The sequence below is a fragment of the Orbicella franksi genome, chromosome 6, assembly GCF_964199315.1.
Source record: "Orbicella franksi chromosome 6, jaOrbFran1.1, whole genome shotgun sequence".
Taxonomy (NCBI): Eukaryota; Metazoa; Cnidaria; class Anthozoa; order Scleractinia; family Merulinidae; genus Orbicella; species Orbicella franksi.
Window position 1 is genome coordinate 1,900,200 of NC_138150.1, and position 23,556 is coordinate 1,923,755.

The 23,556-nt window shown below is 37.5% G+C and overlaps 4 protein-coding genes across 6 annotated transcripts; 2 read left to right on the top strand and 2 right to left on the bottom strand.

Moving 5' to 3' along the window:
• On the top strand, positions 1 to 4,287 carry LOC145489864 (cyclic GMP-AMP synthase-like receptor 1). 2 transcript variants are annotated; one of them, XM_081468931.1, is made up of 4 exons: positions 1 to 412; positions 1,265 to 1,415; positions 2,124 to 2,269; positions 2,751 to 4,287. In XM_081468931.1, exons 1-4 carry the CDS (start codon positions 97 to 99, stop codon positions 3,260 to 3,262), a joined length of 1,125 nt encoding a protein of 374 aa, XP_081325057.1. In that variant the 5' UTR covers positions 1 to 96; the 3' UTR covers positions 3,263 to 4,287. The 2 variants fall into 2 exon arrangements, with proteins under 2 accessions (XP_081325057.1, XP_081325058.1); XM_081468932.1 differs by lacking the exon at positions 1 to 412 and adding an exon at positions 429 to 585.
• A 27-nt stretch (positions 4,288 to 4,314) lies between these two features.
• Positions 4,315 to 6,634, bottom strand: LOC145489868 (large ribosomal subunit protein bL28-like). Its single transcript, XM_081468936.1, has 2 exons — positions 6,379 to 6,634; positions 4,315 to 5,566 (listed from the first exon to the last, which is right to left on the bottom strand). Exons 1-2 carry the CDS (start codon positions 6,534 to 6,536, stop codon positions 5,206 to 5,208), a joined length of 519 nt encoding a protein of 172 aa, XP_081325062.1. The 5' UTR covers positions 6,537 to 6,634; the 3' UTR covers positions 4,315 to 5,205.
• A 64-nt stretch (positions 6,635 to 6,698) lies between these two features.
• Positions 6,699 to 14,818, top strand: LOC145489866 (uncharacterized). Of its 2 annotated transcripts, XM_081468934.1 has the most exons (9): positions 6,699 to 6,836; positions 7,233 to 7,300; positions 8,430 to 8,553; positions 9,216 to 9,440; positions 10,359 to 10,510; positions 11,102 to 11,278; positions 11,688 to 11,792; positions 13,457 to 13,501; positions 14,108 to 14,204. In XM_081468934.1, exons 1-8 carry the CDS (start codon positions 6,811 to 6,813, stop codon positions 13,465 to 13,467), a joined length of 888 nt encoding a protein of 295 aa, XP_081325060.1. In that variant the 5' UTR covers positions 6,699 to 6,810; the 3' UTR covers positions 13,468 to 13,501; positions 14,108 to 14,204. The 2 variants fall into 2 exon arrangements, with proteins under 2 accessions (XP_081325060.1, XP_081325059.1); XM_081468933.1 differs by lacking the exon at positions 13,457 to 13,501 and having other exon boundaries at positions 14,108 to 14,818.
• Positions 14,819 to 16,022: 1,204 nt separating this feature from the next.
• LOC145489867 (apoptosis regulator BAX-like) lies at positions 16,023 to 19,804 on the bottom strand. The gene is made up of 2 exons (XM_081468935.1): positions 19,298 to 19,804; positions 16,023 to 18,232 (listed from the first exon to the last, which is right to left on the bottom strand). Exons 1-2 carry the CDS (start codon positions 19,802 to 19,804, stop codon positions 18,119 to 18,121), a joined length of 621 nt encoding a protein of 206 aa, XP_081325061.1. The 3' UTR covers positions 16,023 to 18,118.
• Between the last annotated feature and the right edge of the window lie 3,752 nt (positions 19,805 to 23,556).

Consider the following 23,556-nt stretch of genomic DNA (forward strand, 5'->3'; position numbering starts at 1 on the left):
TAGAAAACGCTGCCGTAAGCACTTTTCATTCGGGAGTGGGGAGCCAGAAATTAAGCATTCAAACGATTCAAAGTAAGCAAGCGACTTCACGGAGAAATGGATAGAAATGCCACCTTGAATAGCCTCTTAAACCAATTTACCGACCGTTATGTTAAATTACGACGAGACGGAAAAAAAGAAGCTCTGAGAGCTTGGCAACCCATCGTGGATGCAATTGTTGCAGACGTGAAAAGGAGGGACCAACTTGGTCGGTTCGCCGAGCTGCAAATCCTTCCTACTGGAAGCTATTATGAAAGAGCGAAAGTAGGGGAACCAGATGAATTCGATTTAATGTTGGTCATGGATAACTTGGCACTGGACGGTGATCCATACGATTCTGGCGAAAACGACGGGTTGAGTGAGCCACCGACAGGTATATATTAAAAGCTTTTTAGCTTCATGCTTTTAAAACGTTACCAGCTTACAGTCCAACGTATAAGCTTTTATAAACTGAATTCGATTTGATGTTGGTCATGGATAATTTGGAATTAGATGATGATCCATACGATTCTGGCGAAAATGACGGGTTGGGTGAACAACCGAAAGGTATATTTATAAAAGCTTAGCTTAAACTTCTTTTAAAAGATTTTTACCAGTTTGTGATCTAACGTAAGCTTTTATTTACTAACAAGAAAAGAAATCCATGCACTTAGCTTTAAGTTTATAGTTTATAAACCTTGTAAATCAGTCTCCAAATTACTGTAATGTTACAAAGTTAGCTAATGTTAAAATGCCATACGTCGCCTCAAAACGGGGTGTCCTTGTGTTAACAGGGGGGGGGGGGGGAATACTTGACACGCGTATGATTGTTTCGCGTTTTCATCTTGTTTCACATAGTATTTATGTGACAAAATGTAACCTGCATCCTTTACAAGATATCATACGAGTTATGTGCCATAATACTGGTTTCAGTGGTGAATTGGCTTGTTTTTATCAGAGTCCGAAAGTGGATATAGGATTTTAGAATTAAAAACTGACAAGGTTGATTTTCACATTGTTTGGTGGTGGAAAATTGCGGTTTGGTACCCATTAGAGTGTTAAATTGAACATGACCATCATTAGAGTTAACCCGTATCATTTCACAACTTGGAGAAAAATATCAAGGAACCAACCAATCATTTAAGAATTATTTTCTCCTATTTTGAGCCACACTCATATCAATCAGGTAATCATGGCATTTACTCAGATAATATAATTGAATAATGTATGCTTTCTTATGTTCCAGGATTCACCAGAGTGATGATTGACGAAGGAGAGGAAGTACTCTGGCAGCAAGAACAATGTGCTAATTCTCGGGGGATGTTAAATGCTACAAAGGTCAAAGCAGTGTTTGCAAGGCTGGTTAGGGAGGCCATAAGAGCACAACGACGGGACAGGTACTGTGTACATCTATGCAGAGTACTGCAATTCTTTTGTTTCTGTGTTGCTTCAGAAAATACCCATAGAACCCCCACAAAGAGCTTACTGTTTTTACCTTGAGCACCACCACCATCCCAGTGAGTCCTTCTGGTCATTCCTGTTCAATGGCTGTATACTTTACATTAAAAGTTTTGGTCCCCCCTCCCCACTGAAATTTTACATGACCCTCAGTGAGGTGGATATGGAAAATTTCTGGAACCATACATTCTCAACAGAGATGGATATCTACCTGTTTTGTACTGCAAACATGCTAGTCTAATTCCATACTGTGCATCCATGTTTGATCACCTGTAACAATGGATCTGTGTAAATATCTAGAATACTGAAGCCAGGGTACATGTATTCAGGGGATGTCGATCTCGAGGGGTAGCAATTTTGACTATTGCACAACGTTGAAACAAGGCTGTTCCTAATGGCTGGCTAATATATTTTTGACACAACTCAGGCTCCAGACAAAACTCTTTTTGATGTTAATAAATCAATAACAAATTGAAGGTTCTTCTTGACTTAACCATTTTGCATGTATGCCAAAAACATTAATTTTACCAAATATTCTGACTAATAGTATCTTGAACAGTAAAGCAGGAGAAAAGTAAAAACAGATCAGAAAGATTCTGGTGTTGTAGTCAATTGATGTTTTGCAAATTATTTATTCATTTCTTTAGTTATGTTGAAGTGAGGTCACAAGGTCCAGCAGTGACACTCAAAATAATTAGAAATGGAAGAGAATATTCAGTGGATTTGACACTTGCCATCAAAGACAATACCTGGCCAGAAGATGCAGAGGAATGGAGCACAAGGCATCGAAATGGTAATGCTTTATTTGCTTCTAATTAATTAAAATGACTGCCTGGTTAGATATTGTCATTAAGGACAACTTGTAACATCTGCCAGCTGAGTGTGTTTGATGGACCTGTGATGTTATGGGTGAACTTGACTGTAGTTGATACGATTCACTCAAAAGGTAACAGGTTTGTTATGGGTGTGAAGATCAAGACTAACAGGTGACTCAAAACTTAATGACAGCCCTGACTGGAATGTTAAATGAATCTCAATAGCTAAACCCAAATTGTTTCCTTCCTCCTTCTCAGTTTATTCTATAGCGATCCCCCTTCTTCAACTCTTGATTTCTTTTGCAAGGCTAGGAAAGTCCTGTGCTCACAGAAGATATTGGTTTGTCGAATCTGTAAGAATTATTCATGAAGGATACCCCTAAATGTGTGGTATTGATTTAATTTGCTGGAGTTGTCTATTTTCATGACAATGATTTATAATTACTGACTTGCATCCAGGTTGGCCCAATCAGCAACTAGTGCAAGACATTTGTGGAAAAGGTTGTCACTTGGTCGCAAAGCAGCCTAAAGGACAAAACCTTCCAGAACATGAAAAGGGATTTCTCTGGCGCTATTCCTTCTCAGCAGCTGAAAAAGAGCTCTTCCTTCGGGGTAGTCATGGTCAAGCAAGTTCCTGTCGCAAGCAAGTTTTACGTATACTTAAGGCACTCAAAGATGAACTTCATCTCCAACCTTTGAAGTCATACCACCTTAAAACAATCTTGTTCTATGAGTGTGAGGCAAAACCTCATTCCCAACAGTGGAGCACTAATTGTCTGGGTGAGCGATTCTTAGGCCTTCTTCACAGGCTTGAAAATTGTTTACAGCAGAAAAGTTGTCCACATTATTTCATCAGAGATTTTAACTTGTTTGAACCACTAGACCGCCAAAAGTGCTTAGAACTGGCTGGTAGAGTAAGAAGGATTAGATCTCAACCAGAACAGGAGCTAGTTAGACTGCTTAATCAGTAAACTGGAATGAAGTGAACGGCTTAAAGGAGCTATGTTACAGATAGTTACATCTTGTGAATGTTGGCCAAAATATTTCAAGTTCATTCTTAGATTCTACTAACCTTATTAGCAAACCCTTTTTTGGTTTGTCAAAACACTTATGATGTTTTTCTATCTTAGTACTAGTCAACTATCATTTAACAGTTTTTGCTACAAGTGCTCCAATTCATAAATCTTTGACATAGCTTCTTCAACCAGTTAACTGAGAGTGAAAAATTAATTTTCTTCTCACAGAAAGAATCTTTTAAGATTAGGCACTAAAATGAAGGTAGTGGAAAAAGGATTACAAATTTATGGTTTTCAGTAGTGAATAGTTTAGTGAATTCATTGAAGTTTTTGAGGGATTTTCTGAATTCTCTTCAGAAATCCCATTTGCCAGGAGAAAATCATGATCTATTCGTATTTGTGCCTTAAATCAGTATTTCAGACTGACACAGCTTCTGTACTTATACTAGTAGTCACTGACTGTGGGTGTAAGACATTGGTATCTCCTCAAAATAATATTGTATCCTTCTAGCATTGGGTCTATTATTGCTTCATAATATATTTGTCCATTATAGAGAAAACCTTTAGTTAGATTTTTTGACAGTTTATCAATAATTTCCAGGTGTTGATTTTTGCCAATTTTGGTAATGTTGAACTCTATCTAGATATATTTGCTTGAGGTGTCACAGTGTAATTAACCTGACTAACATTCTGTAGGGTTGGTTTTTAAATCTTTGCAAAGTCAATGACATTGACAAAGTAAACCCTCACAAAAAATAAAAGCATAAGGGAAGATATAAGTATATTTAGAGAGAAACACAACAGTACAACTTTCTAAACTGTTATTTGAAAGTATTAGTAAGAATAATGTGTGTCAAAGAAGTGTATTAAGTACTTGTAGTAGAGCGCCATGGCCTGATCACAACTTGTTAGAAAGAGTGATGAATTGTTTACTAAATCAAATAAAGCAAGGGCATTAAATGATAATGTAGTTTGTCAGTGTTATGATACAAATTACAGAATTTTTGACATGGCTTTTACTGAATATTACATGACCTTGGGAGATGTTCCTTGAAGCCAATTAATTTAAAATTGAAACCATGACAGACAATAATGAGATCGGAGTTACATGCCTCAACAGCTCAAACAACTGATGTGTTAAGAAGAGGATCATCACTTGCAAACTTGTGAGAAGGTTTACTAGGTTTCCTTGTGCAGTGATTACCTGAGAAAATAGCCTTAACAATGTGGCTCATCTTCTCAATGGCCACAACAGATGCACTGAAAACTGAAGTATCATACCACCAACAGACTACAAATAGCCCCTCTTTCGCTTAGTCCATCTTACATGATGCATAAGAAAATGCAAGCAAACAATATCCGCATGAAACTGGGAGTGAGAAGTGCTTCTTGTCCCCTAGGATTTTGTGTAGCCATTTTTTCCTTGTGGGTTTTTTACAATCATGCTTGATGGACTAGGCCAAAGAAGGACTATTTATATTCTAACTGCCAACACAGATCTACGCCACAGGTCAAGTTTATTGTTTGGTAACCCATGTATACACACTTTACTCATTGCGCACTTAATTCATCTGTCACCTAAGATGCCTCTTGACATTCCATATAGAGTTCTATGTACTGATCCTGATTAGCAACCATGTCTTGGAAGGAAACATTTCACATATCTCCGTAGAGCTGTATCAATAGCATGGAACTCTTAAATGCACCTCTAGCAACTTAGGGATATGTTGTACATCAATGTCTGTAGTGAGACACGTTTAGTACGGAACTTTTCCGTACAACTTGCGTGTTGTATGCCTCTTATTAAGAATATAAGTGTAGGGTGCACCGTTTAAGTTTTCTCTTGTTGCAATGGCAACAAATTTCTTTTAAAAGACTCCACTTATTTCAATCAAACTTTAACAAAAAATCATTTGCTTGCGAGGTCCTTTCCAGTCAAAGTAGAATCTGTCAGTATAAACCTTTGGCACATAAATATGACGACTTGGAGGGGGCTTTGGAAAAACCTCCTCTCTGATCTGATCCATTCTAACACCTTCCTCTTTACACTTCAGAACACTTATCATAAGTTTCTTGAGGTCAATAGCCAATTTGGAATCCAGTGTTCTTTCATGAGTGTTGATGATGTAATTGTCAAACCCACCAGCTTCGTCAATGCATCTCAGAGCTTTAATACTCACAGTTATGTGCAGTTCTTGTTCTAACACCTCACTGTAAAATTTTCTTTTGAAAACATGTGGCTTCCAAACACGTGGGGTTCTGTGAAAGAAATTAGGATATTAATTTTAGGATAACTTGTCAGCGTTCTATGAAATCCCAGCATCCTCAGGCCAGGAAACTATACAATGTTACTGTGTTTTTTGACTCCAAGAAAGTTTCCTCAATGGTCTATCGATGTGTGGTTTGAGTAAATATCAGTACCGAACCCACGGAAGGTAACCAGCCAAGGGGAATTGTTTCAAAACCAGGTTGTGTATATTTTCTGGAGCAGCCCAATGTTCTAGCACAAGGTTAGTGTGGGTGATACGCACAACAGGGCCCAAACTCCGAGACAGCACAACCATCCAAACCTAACAGAGTTTCCCCCTCCCTGCCCGAGTAAGTACCCTCTAGCTGCACCCCTCCAATGTACCCTGGTTTTTGGCCCAGGAGGGTATTCCCAAAAACATTTGAGTTGGGGTGTGCGGTCCGCTTCCCAAAACCCTTACCTTATTTATGACCAAACTCTGTGATTTTCCCTACCCCATTTATGACCTGGAAAAGTAGCCTCTTCTAAAAAAACACCCAGTGCAAGACAAGAGAGCAAAAACCATGCCCTGTCTATGACCAAATGGCCAAAATCGACATCCTATTTTATGACCAAAACGGCTGAAAACCCTGCCCTTTGTGGCCGCACATACCTATAGCCCACATAGAGTACCCCCGCCGGCGGCTAGGGGGGGGGGGGGGGTGGGAGTGGTTACAAATACGATAATTGAATTTCCAATTAACGACATTCATGGCTCAATCCTTCATCTCCTCAGTTCTAAGGCAAAAAAACTAGTTACCAATGACAAAATGTTTCAGCTTACTTTTTTCCAGACCATGTTGTCCTGTGTCCAAACACATATTTCTCTCCATGATAAAGCCCTTTGTCCGGCAATTCTCGAGATTCACGCAGTAACGCTCGGTTCCTCGCTTTTTCTGCGACCGTCCTAAAGAGCGTAAAACAACGGCCAAGACGCACCATGGTGAAAAAGCTGCTACAATGCCCTAAGATCTGCAGATTTCAACAGATTTTTCATCGAGATGGAATCGACCGAATCTTGATCTTCTCTGCTTGTCCAAGGCGTCGAACACGCATGCTTTCCACCGCTGGAAACTTCCATCGCGGTAGCCAGTGTTTTGGCGCCAATTCATTAACACGGTTGATTACAAATCAAAAAATTCAAAAACACAACAAAAGGGTTTTTCTCATTTCTGAGTTTTTTCCTTGAGGGTATTCAAGGGGTGGAAGTACTGGTATGTCATTGGGGAGAAGATCTGACAGGTAATAACCTTGTGAAAGAATTGTTTCTGTTCTCGGCGAAGGAGTCCCGTGTGATTCCCATGGAATCACGATGCGAAAATGAAATGCTTTTATTTGTCGTGTCGCTAAATATTTTATCGACGTAACGTTCGCATTTATTACGAAAATTGATTCAGTTTACAATTACAACTTAAGTATGTCATGTTGTGAGCGACATTTTTATTTCCCTTGTCACAAAGCGGCAGATTGGTAGATCATTTTGACAAATTCTATGTTTAAACAGCCGACGGTGTTTAGAACGAACAAATTAGCATCAGAAATTTAAGCTTAATACTCAGATCAGGCTGTTGGCTTAATTATCTACAGTTACAACTGGTCGTCTCATTTTGTCGTTCCACTTTGAATGTCTCTTCGCAGAGTACGTAAAAAAGTCGATTATGCCAAGTTTTGTCAAGATGAAGACGAGAGTACAAACAATAGCGACGGTCAGTGATAAACATTACAAGTAAAGGTTTTATGCTTAATAAACTTAAGCATAAAGCCACAGTTTTTATTCAGCTTATTAACTTAAGCATAATATCTTTGATAGGTAGTTCTGTTGTAATTTTGTTTTAATATTTAGCTTTAACAGTGATCTGTTTTAATATGGGTTCATGGACTCTCTTATGGATTAACCATAATTATGGCTTTTTGTTTTGTGTGTTATTTTTCGTATCGTTTCCATTTTGACTAGATTCTTAACTAGTCTTTTAACTGTATTATAAATAAATAAAACAATCTATAAATCAATTCTCATTTTCTAGTTTCCTCATATTCTTGTCCAGGTACTCTGAAAATTCCCTCCCACTTTTATTTAACTCTGTGATTGTCACAAGAACCATTTTGCTGGACCATGTAATTAAATATGTGCATAATGCACCCCATAAATATTGGAAAATATATTGTTCCGAAACTTTCGTCTTTCCTGGATCCAGAAGTCGGAATAATTTTGTTTTCTTGGGTATTTTTATAGCACTGTTAATATTATCCCTGGGATTAACTCCTGGACCAAACACAGGGATATCTTGGGGAATACAGGGGATGTGATTGCATGGAATCCTTGCCCTTGGGGACGGGGCATACTCCCTGTAATGAATTATACATGTATGGGGACTCTCAATCTCATATAAAAGAGTGGGCTTTTTCAAGAGTTGAAGAATAGGAAAAACTCTCAAAATATCTTGTACAGAGGAGGAGGTGTGAAGGCCTCTTTTGGTTTAGAATTAACAATTTGCAGATATTTTTAGGGTAAAATGTTTTTGGTAGACCTTCTCTGGATAGAAAGATTTCTACAGGACTTTCCTTTTGGGTCAATACCATTTTCTATGGAAGGTACATGAAAGGCTTATCAGTACCTCTCCTGTCAAAAGTGGTATATAAAGGGCTAGGTAAGGGTTTGTACCTCAGGGCAGAGCCTCCCCTTATGAAACTTTGTCAAGTACCTCTGCTCCCCCCTCCCATCTTCAGGCCCCATCCCTGGGTAGAGGAAATTATAAGACTGGAGGGGAATATGTGGAACAGTAACTCGTGGCAAACAATATTGGCGATAATGAGCGTGTGACTACATTTTTCCAGATGATTTTCAAGATGATGTAGGACCTGCAACATCAAAAAAGACGAAAACCACAGCTAAGGCAAAAGTTAAAGCGAAAGAAGAAGCAAAGAGTAAGGAACCAGTGACTTTAAAAAGGAAGGAAAGGTACATGTTATAGCAAATAATGTTAAGATGCAAATTAATGAAAAATTATCCAATCTAGTAGATGGTGGCATTACGTAAAGATGCCTAACATACATGTACACTGTAATTGTGAACTTGTTGGTTGTGCTTTCTGCTTATACGTTTTCATTAATTTTAACCAATCTGTTGGTCCCAGTGGGTGTGCACTCAAAAAAGTCTCACAGGGAAAGCTTTGCGTAAGATATGCCTTTTTTGGCAGGGAAGGATATGTGATCTGTAATTTGGTCAAATTTACAGAAATTAAAAAAAGCCATTGTGCAAACATCTGTGAACATTTTGTTGCATCTTGTGAATGTATTGTTTTCAAGCTGATTCCAAACTGTCTGGTTCAAAACTTGGCAATTTTTACCATATTTTAAATGCTTTTTCTAGTTATGGTATCAGTATTAAAATCAGGTAACCTCCTGAATTCAAGATTTTATACGTTGATACTTATTTATTTATTTAACTTTGCCTGACTAAATACTTAGCTTATATATAGCAAAAATTCATTAGGTGGGGAGACCAATACAACATAGCCAATTACAGTGGATCCCAGGGTATCCTGGGATACCAGCAAAGTATATCAACAAAGATTGTTTTATAGCATTGTGCATGATTTCTTTCTGTTTATTTCTTGTTAGGTTGTCTAGAGATGAAAAGCTTTACCAAAAAGAGCTGGAGGCTGCTTTAGAAGCCTCTATAAAAGAGTCACAACAGTCTCCTGAGAATGTTAGCAGTAACGGCAGTGCAAATGATGATGAGCAAAGAGAACTTTCGGACGATGAAGTAATGATTTTATCCAAACCAAAGAAACCGAGATTACTTCCATCTTCTGACACAGAAGACAATAATAAAGAGAACAGTGGGTGAGTGTATTTGCTGCATTAATGTGATAACCAGAGTGGCGGTTCAGTGGCCCAATGGTTAGCGCATTGGACTTCAGATCAAGCAGTGTGTGTTCAAGTCCTGGCTGGGTACATTGTATTGTGTTCTTGAGCAAGACTCTTTACTCTCACAGTATCTCTCCCTATCCATGTGTGTAAGTGGGTACCATATCTAACTTTAGTGCTGGGGGTAACCCTGCTATGGACCAGCATCCCATCCAGGAAAGAGTAGAAATAGTGGATTAAGTACTAAAGGCATCTACGGTTTAGTGTCGATCCATACCCTCGATCGACATTCTGTCAACACCTCAGTTGACACTCAGTCAACACTCCATCGACATCTTGGCCGACAGTTGGTTGAGAGTTGACTAATTTTTGTTTGATTTATATGAGTCAGTTGATACTCGGCCAACTATCGACCGACTGTTGATCAAGTGTCGATAGAGTGTTGACCGAGTATCGACCAAGTATCAGTCAGCACGTTGATCAAGTATTATTGAGTATTGATCGAGATTATCGATTGACACTCGACCGCAGATGCCTTTAAAAGTACACATGATCCAAAATAGTGCTAGTCACTTCATGTGACACTGAGAAATCAGGATAAGCTCTCATGGCATGGGCCACTGGCGTGATGCAGACTTACCTTCCATGTGATAATGTGACAGCAGTAAAGTTCATTTTCTTTACTTGGGCTAAAATTCTTATCACTGCCTGGGTGAAGGGAGGGGAAAAGGAAAGATTTCAAAGATCTTGGACTGAAAGAAGCATTGTTTTCATTTCCTACTAAAGAAAATCAATCACAGAACAGAACAGGAAAGATATATTTGAGCCAGGTTATTTCAACATGCGCAGTTCAAAACAATGAAATGAATTAATATTTAGTTTGTTGGTTTTCAGCAATGATTCACAAACAAACTCTGAAAAGAAGGACCCAAATATTGAAGAGGAGGAAAGTAGCAATGATGACTTAAAACCAAAACAAAGAGGAAAGAAATCAGGTGCGAGCAAAGCTGCTGTGAAAAAAGAACAAGCTGAAGATGACAATCATGGTACAATGTCATTGAATTTTTGTCAATTTGGTCTTCACCTCACTGCACCTCCATTGATCTGTACAATCTCATATCTCCCATGCAAAGGACACTGTAGTTAAAATCTGGAATTACGGCACACAAGTGTGATAGGACTTGTGAAGGCAAATTGTGATAGTACGGGCTGGGCTTGAAAAAATATTGAATTCTAGCTTGCCCTTGGGACAAGTAGCTCTCAAATTTTGTTTACCCTGGGCAAGTTTTAGTTTGCTCTTTTCATGATTTAGTTGGCAGACAGCTTGCCTGAGCCCTTGCGCATTGGGCAAGTGAAAGTGACAAGTTACTCGCCCAGATGGAAAATCTTGTCCTGGATGACCACATGGACTTTTTGCAAGCCCTTTATGTGACATAATTGACCAACTTCAGGAGAGAAGAATGAATGAGATGCAAGGCAAGAACCATTATGTCACATACATGTATGTCATGATCAATTTTTGTACCTTCTCGGATGTCAGACCTCAGACATGAAGCAGCCCTGAGATAAATCTATAAATATTAATATTGTTAGAGTTTCTCAGTGTTCTTTTTCTCTTTGAACCCATTGAAACAAAGACAGTGACTTTGAGCTCAGTGAAGAACTAAGCAATGAAGACAGCCTTAGTGAGGGAGATGACAGTGATTTTGACGAGGAGATAGAGCTGAAGAAAACAAAGAAAGCAAGAGGACGTGGCAAGTCAACAGCAAGTTCACCTGCGAAGCCCAGCGTCAAGCCCAGAACAAGTGTAACAGGTGGGCAGATTAACTGAATTAATTCTCTTTAATTCTTACAGCTTCGCATTACTACTGTTCTTCCTCTTTTGCTGCATCTGTGCTCTGGATTACTGTTTGATAATGAGGAACATGGTAGCCTCAATTGGTTACCATGTTGGACTCTGGATCAAGCTGTTGATGATTTTGTTGTGTTTTTCTCTCAGAGCAAGACACTTAAATTACTGTCATACTGTTCTCTCCTTCAAGGAGTATAAAATTAACACTCAGGTGCTTTGGAAACTGGTAGGACAGCCTGGCAAGCACTCCGCTCATCTCTGGGAGAAAATAGTCTGTATTTAAGACAGACTTCCATTTTTGTGGGTGTTATTTTTCTGTTTGTGTTTCTTCTTTTTAATTCAATGCATCTAAACATTTTCCAATGTTTCAGTCACACCACTAAAGATGCTTAAAGGCAGAGGCAAAAATAAAGGAGGAGGATCATCAGCCAACAGCAGTCACTCAGTGTCCAGTTCTGCCTCCAATTCACCATCAAGTACGTTACTGTCAGGAATTTGAAAATACATTTACAGTGGAATTTGAAATTATAACAAATTAATCAATTAATGGGTGGCTTCTGGTACATGGGTTTCATGAACACTTTCAGTAGGAGGGAAATTGGTTTTTACAGACGGGCAAAACGTTTTGAACTGAACTTCTTTATAAGAGAAACTTAATCGCATAGATGGTCAAACCAGATGGGCAAAATCATCCTCACAGCTGGTCAATTTGCCCAGAGCGCAGCACTCAAGGGAACCCCTGCTGGTAACAGGCTGATTGGTTATGAGAAGTCTTATGACAATCAGCCACATATCTTTTCTCTAACATCATATACATGTGACCATCACACATAAATGTCTAGGTGTGGAAAGTTAAATTTTTACTAATGACCTTAGAATGTTGTGGTCCTAGATTTGCAGGGGTTTCATTAAGGGACAGGCACCAGGGAAATTGACCAACTGGAAGAACGAGTTTGTGCGTCTGTTTTGACCATCTAGAGTAAAGTTTTTCTTATAAAGAAGTTCAATTCAAACAGTTTTGCCTGCCTGTTAAAATCAGTTGCTCTCCTGCTGAAAAGGGTAATGAAACTCTTGGTCCAATACGAAGAGATAATTAATAAAAATGCCTGTTGAGACAAAAATGAGGAAACATTCAGATTCAAGGGTAAAGTTATCATACCAACTAGTTTCTCTGGGGTACGTGCTAGTAATTATTTAGCAGTTTAAAGTAAAGTTTAAAATGACAATTTAATTTGGAGCCATGGCTAAATAGACCAAGAAATTTTTAGTTGCACTAAACTGCATCAAGTTAGGTTGTAACTTACGACAATCACAAGTAAGCTAAATACTGCAAGTATACTTTGTGAAATTTACGGGATTTCATGACTACTGAGTTAAAGGTTTACGTTAAAACTGACAGGAATTTAATCAAGAAAAGCAACGTGATCTATAAATAATAATATGACACCGGTATATAGGTTTTTATTGTACGCTTTCTTTCTTAGTTAAGTAGTTTGCTAGTTAATGTAATTAATGTATTCCTGTTAATATAGTTAATGTATTCTTTGCATAATTTTTCACACGACTCCTAGGAAGACCATTTTTATGATAAGATGTCTTGTCTAAATAAAGATTAATTGATAATTATGGTAGATCTAACATGTATCTTGAAAAATAAACACTTAACTTTGCGAGCAAGGTCTAACATCTGAACTGTTCTCGAGCATGAATTGTTGACATAGCACAGTGTCTTCACCTAGGCAATGGACTAGGAGTAGCAAGTACTCCTAGTAGCATCATGCTGCAGAAAAAAAGATAAGCTTGGGTAATGTGGGCTTCCTGAGTGTAGGCAAAATCATTCATTTACTTTATTTCCTTTATTACTGGCACTGAAGGAGCATGAGAACGACATACCGGTACATAATGATAGTAAATCTAACTTCTGTTTTCAAGGCTAAACATAGTAATAGTAAGACTTCAATAGTAATTAGATAAGGTCTAACAAACAAAAAGTAGAGCTAAACAAAACAATTTTGTTCCCAGGACCTCTCTTTGTTTGCCCCCAAGAGCTAGAGAGACCCTGGTAACAAGGTTGTCAGTCAAAGACAAATTATGCTGACAAGCAAACTGAACTGTCTCTTTTGTCTCCTGTGTTTCACAGGTTTCTTCTGAAGACAAAAAGATTACTGTCAGTAAACCCACAGAGGTAATTATAACCTAAATAAAGATATAAATGTTTAAGTAACCAGCTATAATAACAATTTTATTAGTACTGATTATTAAAACCTCTTTTGAAGAACTCTAACTTGAATAACTAACATTGAAAGAAATGCATTTAATATAAGGACAATAACAAAAGCAGCAAACAAAAGCAAAGAGCTGAGCACTAATAGGCATAATTAATTATACCCCTGCCTAATAAAATTATTTATTTATTTATTTGTTAATAAATTAATTGACAATATAGTTGACAGTTACATGTGATAATTTACATTGTCCATGGCTAGTCTTCCGCAGCTCGTTTCGTCCTGGCTGAGAGACTCATCAGAGACCTTTCTGCCTTGCAAACTCGATGGGCATAGTGCCCAAAGTCCTGGGACTTTTTCTGTAACACTAGCTGCTAACAATGTGTTGTCACAAACGAATAACTAAATTAATTAATTATACACTATACCCTTGCCTATAAATAAATGGTATCTAATGATGATATCATTCAGTATTTTGTACCTCGAGATGGGTGTTTTTAGGTTAATTAAGGTCTGCTCTGCTTGTTAAACATGTAAAATTGTATTGCTTTTGCAATGTCTTTCAGTTCCGTCCACAACAAATCAACCTTTACAACAAGTCAAGGCCAACTCTATGACACTTCTCAGAAGTAGCCCAGGAATGGGACTTGGTGGAGTGAAAATAAACAGTTCTCGACCTCCAATGCGTCTTGGACTTTCAAGAAATGTACGGGTCAAACCGCTGCATTCACATGTGTCCGTACAACATTGAAACTGGAACTTGAAAAGATTTCATGAACACTGTCTGTTTTCATCACCATGTACGCTTGCCATTCTGTCAAATGAACCTTTCAGGACAAAAAAACTGAATCAGATTGAAAAATCAAAATGTATTCAGTCATGGAATTCCTTGCCTGCCATTTCTTATCAACAGCAGAATGATCTATTCCAGATCAGAGACAGTAGTCCTTTACAAGACTCAGGAAGTGATACATACACAAACAAGAAACACAAAATGCTGCATGTGGTTCTTTGCACTTAAATCAGTTTTAATAAACGACATTGGAAAAAAAAAAAACTTTTTAGACTGAAAGGTTTATATTAAACCATAATCAGAATTTGAAAGTTGCAACACATTTTTTTTCTCTTAGCTTACAGTCATGGTAGTGGTATGCCATATTTTTTAGTTCTAAACATGATGATTGTTGAAATTCGACTGTACATGATCATTGTGTAGTTTAAAGGAAGTTTTAAGGATAGATTATAATAAAGTGACTGCAGACTCTCTATTTTTTGTATTCTGGTATTAGTATAGGTAAACTTATGAATGCGACTGCAATTAAGGATTACGAGTGATAATAAGGATTACGAGTGACATTTGTAAATTCTCTCAAAATTGGTGTACAACCTTTTATATGGAAATGCATTTTTCTAGCTCAATTATTGTCTAACAAATCGGACTCATTTCCATGTGAAAGGTTGTACACCAGGACTTGTTTTGAAACAGAGGGGAAAATAGCAACTGAGAAGAGGCTCATTGGATGGCATGAAGTCCTGTCATCAAGTTCAAAACTACAGTGTATTACAACAACAGCCATGGTTGTCCTGTTAGTGCCAATTTTGTTTTTTCAGTATTCCCAACTATTTCTCGTCTGATGGTTTTGCAAGGGCTGGAGAGCAATGCTCCCCAATAATTTTAATGCACCCCATACAAACCTTGAATTAATTTATGGTCAGTCCAAATAGGCCAATTTTGATATTAAAATTCAAACTGAACTCTGAGGCTTAGGGAATAAAACGGAAAGAAATCACATTGGGGTTGAGCGATAAATAATTTATCCCTTTTTCTTTGTTCTCTAAAGCCTCAGAGCCAAGTTAACGGATCTGGTAATCAAATAATATTATGGTCAAACCTCTCCGTAACAGCCACCTTGGGGACTGAGGAATGACTGCTGTAGAGAGGTGCCTGTTATTGAGCGGAAGGGGTGTAATATGACACCTGTTTTTTTCAGGGTGCAACTTCTTATATATATATCAAATGTATCAATAAAATGTAACTTAACAGAAACAGAGAATAATGATACAAGAGACGGATCAAGTTTCGTGACCTACAAATATAAAAAAAAAAATGGGTTTTTTGGTATACACTGTCAGTTGTTCACTAACTGGCCATTGTCAAGAAGGTATTTTGGCAGTCGGGATGAGTTGTAATGGCTGTTGCTATTGTGGAGAGAGATTAAGATAAAAGTGAATATCAGTGGACTGTCCACCACGCCCAAAAAAGTGGCCATTCTAGATTGGTGACTGTTAGTGGAGGTTCAACTGTATGTTCCCTGAATTACAGTGAAAATTTGTTTTTTCCATTTTTTTTTTATTATCATTTCACTCATCAAAACAGTACAGCAATTAATCCATAAAGCAGCCATATATCTTGTAATGATTAGTCATTACTGTGAACTGCTTTGCAGTCTAAGAAACATGTTTAATCACTACACAGGAGTTGAATCACATTTTTATTTCAATCAGCACTTAGCTCTTACTAATAAAAATTTGAATCTTAATAGACATGCGCATGAGAAACTTCCAAAAATATGGCTTAAATGAGGCAAAAAGCTAAACACAAGGAAATCAGATATCAGAGAAAATACTTTCTTTGTACAGAAAATTGTATGCATACATCATAGACACATGGTGTTCAATTGGATACACAGCTGTAGCTATCTGGATGCATTGCAGCTTACGGTATTAGGCAATAATTTTAAATCTTATTAAATTAATTTTTGTTAAAAGCGTGAGTTCAATCTTGTATCATTAAATTAATTTGTGTTAAAAGTATCTTGTATGGAGATGGGCCATAACTTTTATTTCTTTCTGTTAGAGAAAAGTTATTTTCTTTGGAACAATGCATTAATTTTCTACTTCAACCCCATTCATACTACTGAAATAATCTCTTGTACAAAGCATTAAGAAGTATTATGAAGGAAACCAGTGTAAATCAACAGTAAAGAACTTGTATTGTTTATACGCAAAAGATACTAATACTGTATTGTTTATACGCAAAAGACAAAGCTTTGTATGCTTAAAAACGGTGAAATTTTCCAAATTGAGGAAGCAGAGCTCTCTTTTTGTTGGTAATGAATCTAGAGTCAAACTAACGTTATTAACAATCAAACTGATGGTAAAACTCAATTAAAGAACATACAAATTGACAAGAATATCCACACAAAATCAGGAATTTTGAGTTTTGAATGAGCACAAAATAAACTTACATTAAGGTCAACATTCCTGCATCAATTGACATATTGCAACCTGTCTATTAAGAGTAAAGAAAATCATACTAATAGTAAGAATTAACAAAATAGCCCAAAAGCCTCTTTCCACGGGCAAAACTACTTTGCTCTGGTCTCTTAAGCCACGAAATTGAAAAGACAACAACTTAAGCAAAGAATTAGCATTTCATTGATAGAAATTTGTCCAACATTGAGGTCATTACATGACTGTTGAGGAAAAAATCCCTTTAAGCCTTCACGCAGATACTGGAATTCTCCCTATCTTATGCTTCTTATTGTACAGGTTGGGAGAAACTGAACTTTCATAGATTAACACAATCTCTGTCAGGCTTTGTTTGAGATCAGTTACATTTATTCTCATGAAATCCACCCTTGGCTTTTTGCAGAGAAACATAGAATTTCCCATTTTTGCACAATACAAAATCTTGTCAAACTAACCCCACTAACAACATCACCAATGGACCACAAAAATATGGTCATATTAACAATATCGTTGCCTCAAAGGTGTTCTTAAATAAAGAAGATGACTGAGTTTTTTCCGGAAAGTGACCAAAACAACGACACGGTCTCAATGATTATTGAGTGGTTATAAGGTAGTTTTGTAAAATGATGACTGATTTCAATACCTCAAAAAGAGAATAACAATTGTCATCTTGGTCATTGATTTGGATGTTGTTAAAATACGCAGAGCACTTGTACCTACATGTAACTGGACATGCTAGTTATTATCCCTGTCATGCCATTAATTGCAGTCTTTCAACTACTGTACAAACCCCTAGCTGACACAAAGAGTTGTGCCCAAGTCAAAATTTTGAAAACAAAGAAAAAAACTGAAAAGGATAAACTTCATTCTGTATTTCCAGTATCACTAAATAAATCTATAGTCTGTGAACTGGTCACACACCAGGGTTTATCCAGTGGATAAACGGACTTAAGAATTGACTGGGTATGACAGGGTTAATAACACTTAATAACATGGGCCCAGACATTCTAAATCTCTAATCTATGTCACTTTAATATTGAAGAAAACAGGAATACAAATAAAACTCACAAGTAAGGTTAGGAAGTCCCCGTTACAAATTTTACATACCCACTTTTGACAAATGCTCCACGGCGCTGAGTTCATTTTCATCGAAACAATCTTAATGTGCATTTACACAATAATATGCTACATTCAGACAGTCATGTTCTGTCAACCTGGGGATGATTTGAAAAGCCTGCACCATTATTTTAAAAGACTGGCAAATATTCCACCTCTATATTACAAAAGTGTACAACAATAACTTTTGCTTTGTTGTTGGACAACAATCATTGTCTGCGCCATAACAAATAAAAGCCAAGTGCGCAAATACATCCAAACACAAAGAAGACCTCCAGGTCGTGCCTTTGTCGTAAACTCTTGAAGTAGTCGACAACAGCTTCCTGCAAAGAAGGAACTGCGATTAGTGGTCTTTGCCATTTCACTAAGAAACCAACTACTTCAATTTCTGATACACGCCAAGTGGCCAATCAAGCCAGAGCTTATCCCAGGTTCTGTAGCATCAAGCGGCTAGGAGTATTTCTACTCCCCCCTGGATGGGATGCTAGTCCATCGCAGGGTTACCCCCAGTATTAAGTTCACCAGTACCCATTTATACACCTGGGTGGAGAGAGGCACTGTGAGAGTAAAGTGTCTTGCCCAAGAACACAGCGTAATGTCCCTAGTCAGGGTTCAAACCCGGACCCCTCGATCCGGAGATGAGCACACTAACCATGAGGCCACCGCAACTCCCAACAAATTCAATTTCTGAGCCACCTACTATTTATGAAATAATATGTAAGTATGTTGTAAAAAGTAATTTGGGAAAACACAGTTTTTTTGGAATGTGACTGAACCTTGACTGTCCTTGTCTCAGGGCAGTTAAGGCTGTAGCTAGGGGGCATGGGGTCAGGGCATGGTATAGGTTTTCAATCATGCTAGCACTGTAAGATAAAAATTGAAAATAGTCTTTGTAATCCCTTAACATTGTTGACATTTTGGCCTTATCCAAAATTGAGAGAATGTGTAAAATAGTATTTCAGAGCTTATCAATTTTAAAATTTTCTGGGGGAACATGCCCCAAGACCTCTGTCCCTTCAGCACTCAAATCGGTGACAGCAGTCTGCTTCATGAAACAAGCCCTGTACTGCCTAAATTGATGAGAACCCTGCTTTCATTTAGCATTAAGTCTGGTACCCACATTATTATGATTAGAACTGATTCAACCTTAAAAAATCTTCTTTACAGTATTAGTGCTATATAAATGTATAATTATTATTATTATTATAATTATTTATTGTTAACATTTCATATTGACCTGATGATTTACTGATATTACAAGAAAAACATACTAGATGCTGTGTACTAAAAAAATCAAGGGTCAATATTATTAATGAAAATATTTCATAACAAATAAACAAGGCCAGAAACTTAGGATTCTAAAAGATCGAACCACTAACAATACTCACCCAGCCTCCTTGCTCAAATATCCACTTTGCCAGTCGGTCCTTGATAAACTGGCAAACCCATTGAATGATCATTTTGATGAGGGGTATCTCGTTTATCACTCGTACTGCTAGCTTGTAGCCAAAGTAGAAAAGAGTCACTATTCTGCCCCAGTTGACAACACCATCGTTAAATATTTGCACTCCAACTTGGAGAAAAGTTTCAAAGGCCGTGTCTTTAGTAACAACCACTTGTTGTATTAGACCATTCAATGACGCATCATTGGATAAACGATCCCCAATGTCACGTATAACATGGGCGACATCTTTGTTAACTTTTTGTTGACTTTTGCTGAGTTCCTGTGGAACTGCCAAGCCATCAGCACGAAAACACTCCGTTAAAAACGTTGTGACAATAGCAGGTGCCTGTCCTGATACTTCATCAACACTATTTGCCCTGTGAAAGGGTGGTCTTTCCTCCTGATTTCCATCTTCATCATCTGAATCTCGTCGATTTCCCCCAGGGGCCATTTCGTCACTATTTCTGCTTGAACGGTTAAACAACAAGTTAACTCTCTCAAACATCAGCTTGGGCTAGATCTATGAATTCCAGCTAATGTATTCTTTCACTTAGGACTCTAATTTAGTTTTGTGGTGACAATTTCAACCTAAAAGCAAAACTAATGGCAAACAAGGATTTTATCCCAAAAGTGCTCAGTGACACAAAAATAAACATACACAAGAATAATTTATTATTATTCTATAATGAATATAACAAACTAGTCAATTTGACCTGGGATGCTTAAGTAATTTTTAAGAAAAACTCAAGTGTTTAGCACTCAAGGACATCTCAGACTCTCCAAAACTTGGCAAAATTACAAAGTTTTCCTCTACCAAACTCACTGGTTTGGCATGGCATCTGATATTAAACAAGAAATTGTGACCACAAATATTCCAGATGAAAAGAACAACATTAATCAGCAACATTTTTGGAAAATCTTTATAAAACACTCTTTGTCTCTAATTTTAGATTCAATGAACGCCTCTAAAATTGGAACAAGACACTGAAAATCTTGATTCAAATTTCAAAACCGGCATGTTCTTTTCTCACAATGGATTGCAATGAGTCATTTCTATAAATGTGTTCAGGTGTCGGTTATGTTTCTTAAAATAGCATCCCACTCGATTCACATGAAGTGTACACTTATCACCTGTGCCCACTTTATCTCATTCAAAATTAGAACAAACAACGTTTGTAACTCCAGCCAAGATAAACTCAAACATCTCTAAATCATGTCACTCGTTCAGGACAACAATACTTCTACACGGACAAACGCCAACACCGAAATATCTACACCGTATTAAGCATCATTAAATTTCCAATTAGAAAACAAATAACTTGATTATTTACATTTTCATGACCGTTTTTAAAGGGGTAGAGAACTTAAGCTAATTATTGTCTGTGACTCGTCTCCAAGTCGATGAACGAAAAATATTATCTTTGTTATGGAAGTTACTCCTTAATCAAGCAATAACTCATCGAGAATTTTCTTGTTTATCGTTGACTTATGACTTAAGGAAAAAGTTTTGTACGAATTAACACCGCTACAAAAGTAATTTGAATGTTATTTGAAATGGAACAGGCATCATTCGTTCTTCAGGTTCTCTCAAAGACAACTTGCAGCGGCAACAGAAATAAAAATTCTTGCGCAACGACAAACAAATTAGAAAAAAGTCCCATCGATCCAGACTGTTAAATCCTGTCAATTATTTTTTGTCTAAGCTGTTTATCGGAATGAGAGATAAACGTAAACTCTATAAAAGAAGTAACATAATTTCCAACCGAAATTCCAACAGGCATCGCTGTCAAGCTGATTCAGGTCGCGTGCCGTTTACAGCCCTAAAAGAGAACTTGAGCTTTTTAAAAAGGAAATTCAACCAGGATTATAGATTGGCTTAATAATAATTTAGCTCGATAACTGAAGGAAACATTATTGGCGACAGCTTGATGTCGAATACTTCGAAAAATCTCAATATTTCAGCAACGAAATCGACATGAGCTGTTTAAAAGCGGCCAACAAGAAAACCTTCGCGAGGGAATGACGTTCAATTTTTTTTACACCAACAACAAACTCACCGGCACAAACAGGGTGGAAATAAAACGCTGACCTATAGATTCTCTCTGCTTTCAAAAGCGATTTTTTTTTTCACGTCTTTCACGTCTGACTCTCAATCCAAAACTGTGTTGACCCAAGTCATGGCGGAAAAGAAAAGAATCTATAAGCGATCAAGCATTTGGCCTTGAAAGACGCGATTTGATTGGACAAATTATAGTACAACTTCTGTGATTCGCTAGCTTTCTTTCAAGTGTGTTGATGTCATTTCAATGACGCGCGCCAACTTCAAAGTGGTCACAAACAAATTTTCTTTTTCCCGCGAAAAAATTTATTCTGTCGATTGCTCTGATAAAATGCTCTTTTAACACGCTATCGTCGGAAATTCATATCATCTAACGGATTAGATGGTTCGATGAAGCGGTTTAAGAGGATTTTTGCTTACTTAACAAAATAAAACGGTAAGTTAAACCAGATAACACAAACAAAAGGGGCCATCTGTCGCGACGGTTCCTATTAAAACTACGTGCCCAGACGCGCTTCCGAAACTAATTGATGATGTTTTACACGGTAACAAAAGAATATGAGGTATTCAAAGCAATCAATTTCGTCATAGTGATTGAATTCGATTTTCGCTTCACACATGACAGCTATTTTCGGACGTGACTCAAGAATTATGTTGTTTTTCACCTCCGTTTAACCCTGGGTGAAGCAAGACCAAACACGCTAAAGAGACTGGAGCAAAAGGCTTGCGATAGCTCAAACTGAAAATTTTTCGGCGTTTTCCAATACGGAAAAAAAAACTAAACAAGCTCGTCATTTGCATTCAAAGCGAAAATTTAACTATTGGTAAATCGAGCATGTTTTACACGTGCTTTCTGTTATGACAAAGCAGACGAAGGGTATTCCCCTAGTTAATTATTCATACCTAAGCGCGGCCGCCTGTTTTGATGTACTTCGGTGTATATAAACAGAATTTCCTTAACAAAAAAAGACCAGGACCCGTTCAAAAAAAAAAAAATGATCTTGCTTGTATACACTGCCTCCTAATAATTGTTTTGTGAAAACTGGAACAATGGTTTTCCATTAGAAGCTTGCGTGTTCTTTGTTGGGCTGTCAATTCAAAGGGCGTCATTGTATTCCGGGTGGAAAATTCTCGTTTCCTAGATACTTACTTCAGGGAAGCAATCCCGATAAACATTTACGTTGAAAGGAAAACAAAGCGTTATCAGTTTCATTGCTCGGCATGATGCAACAATTTCATAATTGTTATCGAGAAAAAGATTTTAATCCGTGAAGCATTATGAACACTCAAATCCGAGATTAAATAAATGGGGTCGGCCCTCCGGGTTTTGCAACCCTAAATGTCGTGCGATGCTACGCAACATTCGGCAATGAGGTAAATGACGGTGCGAAAAACTTATTCCAAATACATAAAAATAATCAATTAGAGCAGCAAGGAAGAGCAACAAAATGTTGTCTTTTCGGAGAGCGAGGACTACAAAAATTAAATGGCAAATCAGTAAAATGACAGATCCAGAAAACAAGGAATGGGAAACTAGCGAGCGTACGTTTTGTACATGAAATTAACAGGAAAAACTAAACTGTTACATCGAAATTTTTAGAACTGTAGTTACTAGTGTTCTCGCAGAGAAGATTTCAGGGTGAATATTTCGACACAAATTGAGAGTATTGACAGCTACTTTTCAAACGAAAAAAAATTACGATCCTTTAAAACAAGAAAAGAACTGCATCAACCCGTTTTCAAAATTACACGTAAAACTCTTAAACTCGAGCTTACCTTAAGTTTCGGTCGCTGTGTTTCGGAGGAAACTACGGAAGTTGATGGGTGAGTGACTAATATACTGTGTGCAGCAGAGATAACACATCAACCCAGTATGAGAAAATACAGCGGGAAGCCTTATATATCATCTGAGAGCGTGTTAAGATTATTCATCACGAAGCAGGTGCAGTCTCACTGTCTTTGTGCTACCGAGTGCCATGCAAGTTTGAACTTGTTCGTTTTTAGCCACGTGCAAGGACTGAAAGTGCTTTTGACTAAATTTAACTGAGTCCGCTAAAAATGTCCACTGGCTGTGAAAATAGGGACCCTAGAACGTCGCAACGGCTTAAATTTGCAACGTCAGCATGTATTTCTCACGTTCGAAT

What these genes read in the sequence shown, in the direction of transcription:
- LOC145489864 (XM_081468931.1), top strand. Translation starts at nt 97, where the DNA reads ATGGATAGAAATGCCACCTTGAATAGCCTCTTAAACCAATTTACCGAC. An exon ending in GTTGAGTGAGCCACCGACAG is followed by an intron (nt 413 to 1,264) that starts GTATATATTAAA and finishes CTTATGTTCCAG; the next exon opens with GATTCACCAGAGTGATGATT. An exon ending in AGAGCACAACGACGGGACAG is followed by an intron (nt 1,416 to 2,123) that starts GTACTGTGTACA and finishes TCATTTCTTTAG; the next exon opens with TTATGTTGAAGTGAGGTCAC.
- LOC145489868 (XM_081468936.1), bottom strand. Translation starts at nt 6,536, where the DNA reads ATGGTGCGTCTTGGCCGTTGTTTTACGCTCTTTAGGACGGTCGCAGAA. An exon ending in ACAACATGGTCTGGAAAAAA is followed by an intron (nt 5,567 to 6,378) that starts GTAAGCTGAAAC and finishes TTTCTTTCACAG; the next exon opens with AACCCCACGTGTTTGGAAGC.
- LOC145489866 (XM_081468933.1), top strand. Translation starts at nt 6,811, where the DNA reads ATGTCATTGGGGAGAAGATCTGACAG. An exon ending in ACTTTAAAAAGGAAGGAAAG is followed by an intron (nt 8,554 to 9,215) that starts GTACATGTTATA and finishes ATTTCTTGTTAG; the next exon opens with GTTGTCTAGAGATGAAAAGC. An exon ending in AGCTGAAGATGACAATCATG is followed by an intron (nt 10,511 to 11,101) that starts GTACAATGTCAT and finishes ATTGAAACAAAG; the next exon opens with ACAGTGACTTTGAGCTCAGT.
- LOC145489867 (XM_081468935.1), bottom strand. Translation starts at nt 19,804, where the DNA reads ATGGCCCCTGGGGGAAATCGACGAGATTCAGATGATGAAGATGGAAAT. An exon ending in TATTTGAGCAAGGAGGCTGG is followed by an intron (nt 18,233 to 19,297) that starts GTGAGTATTGTT and finishes CCTTCTTTGCAG; the next exon opens with GAAGCTGTTGTCGACTACTT.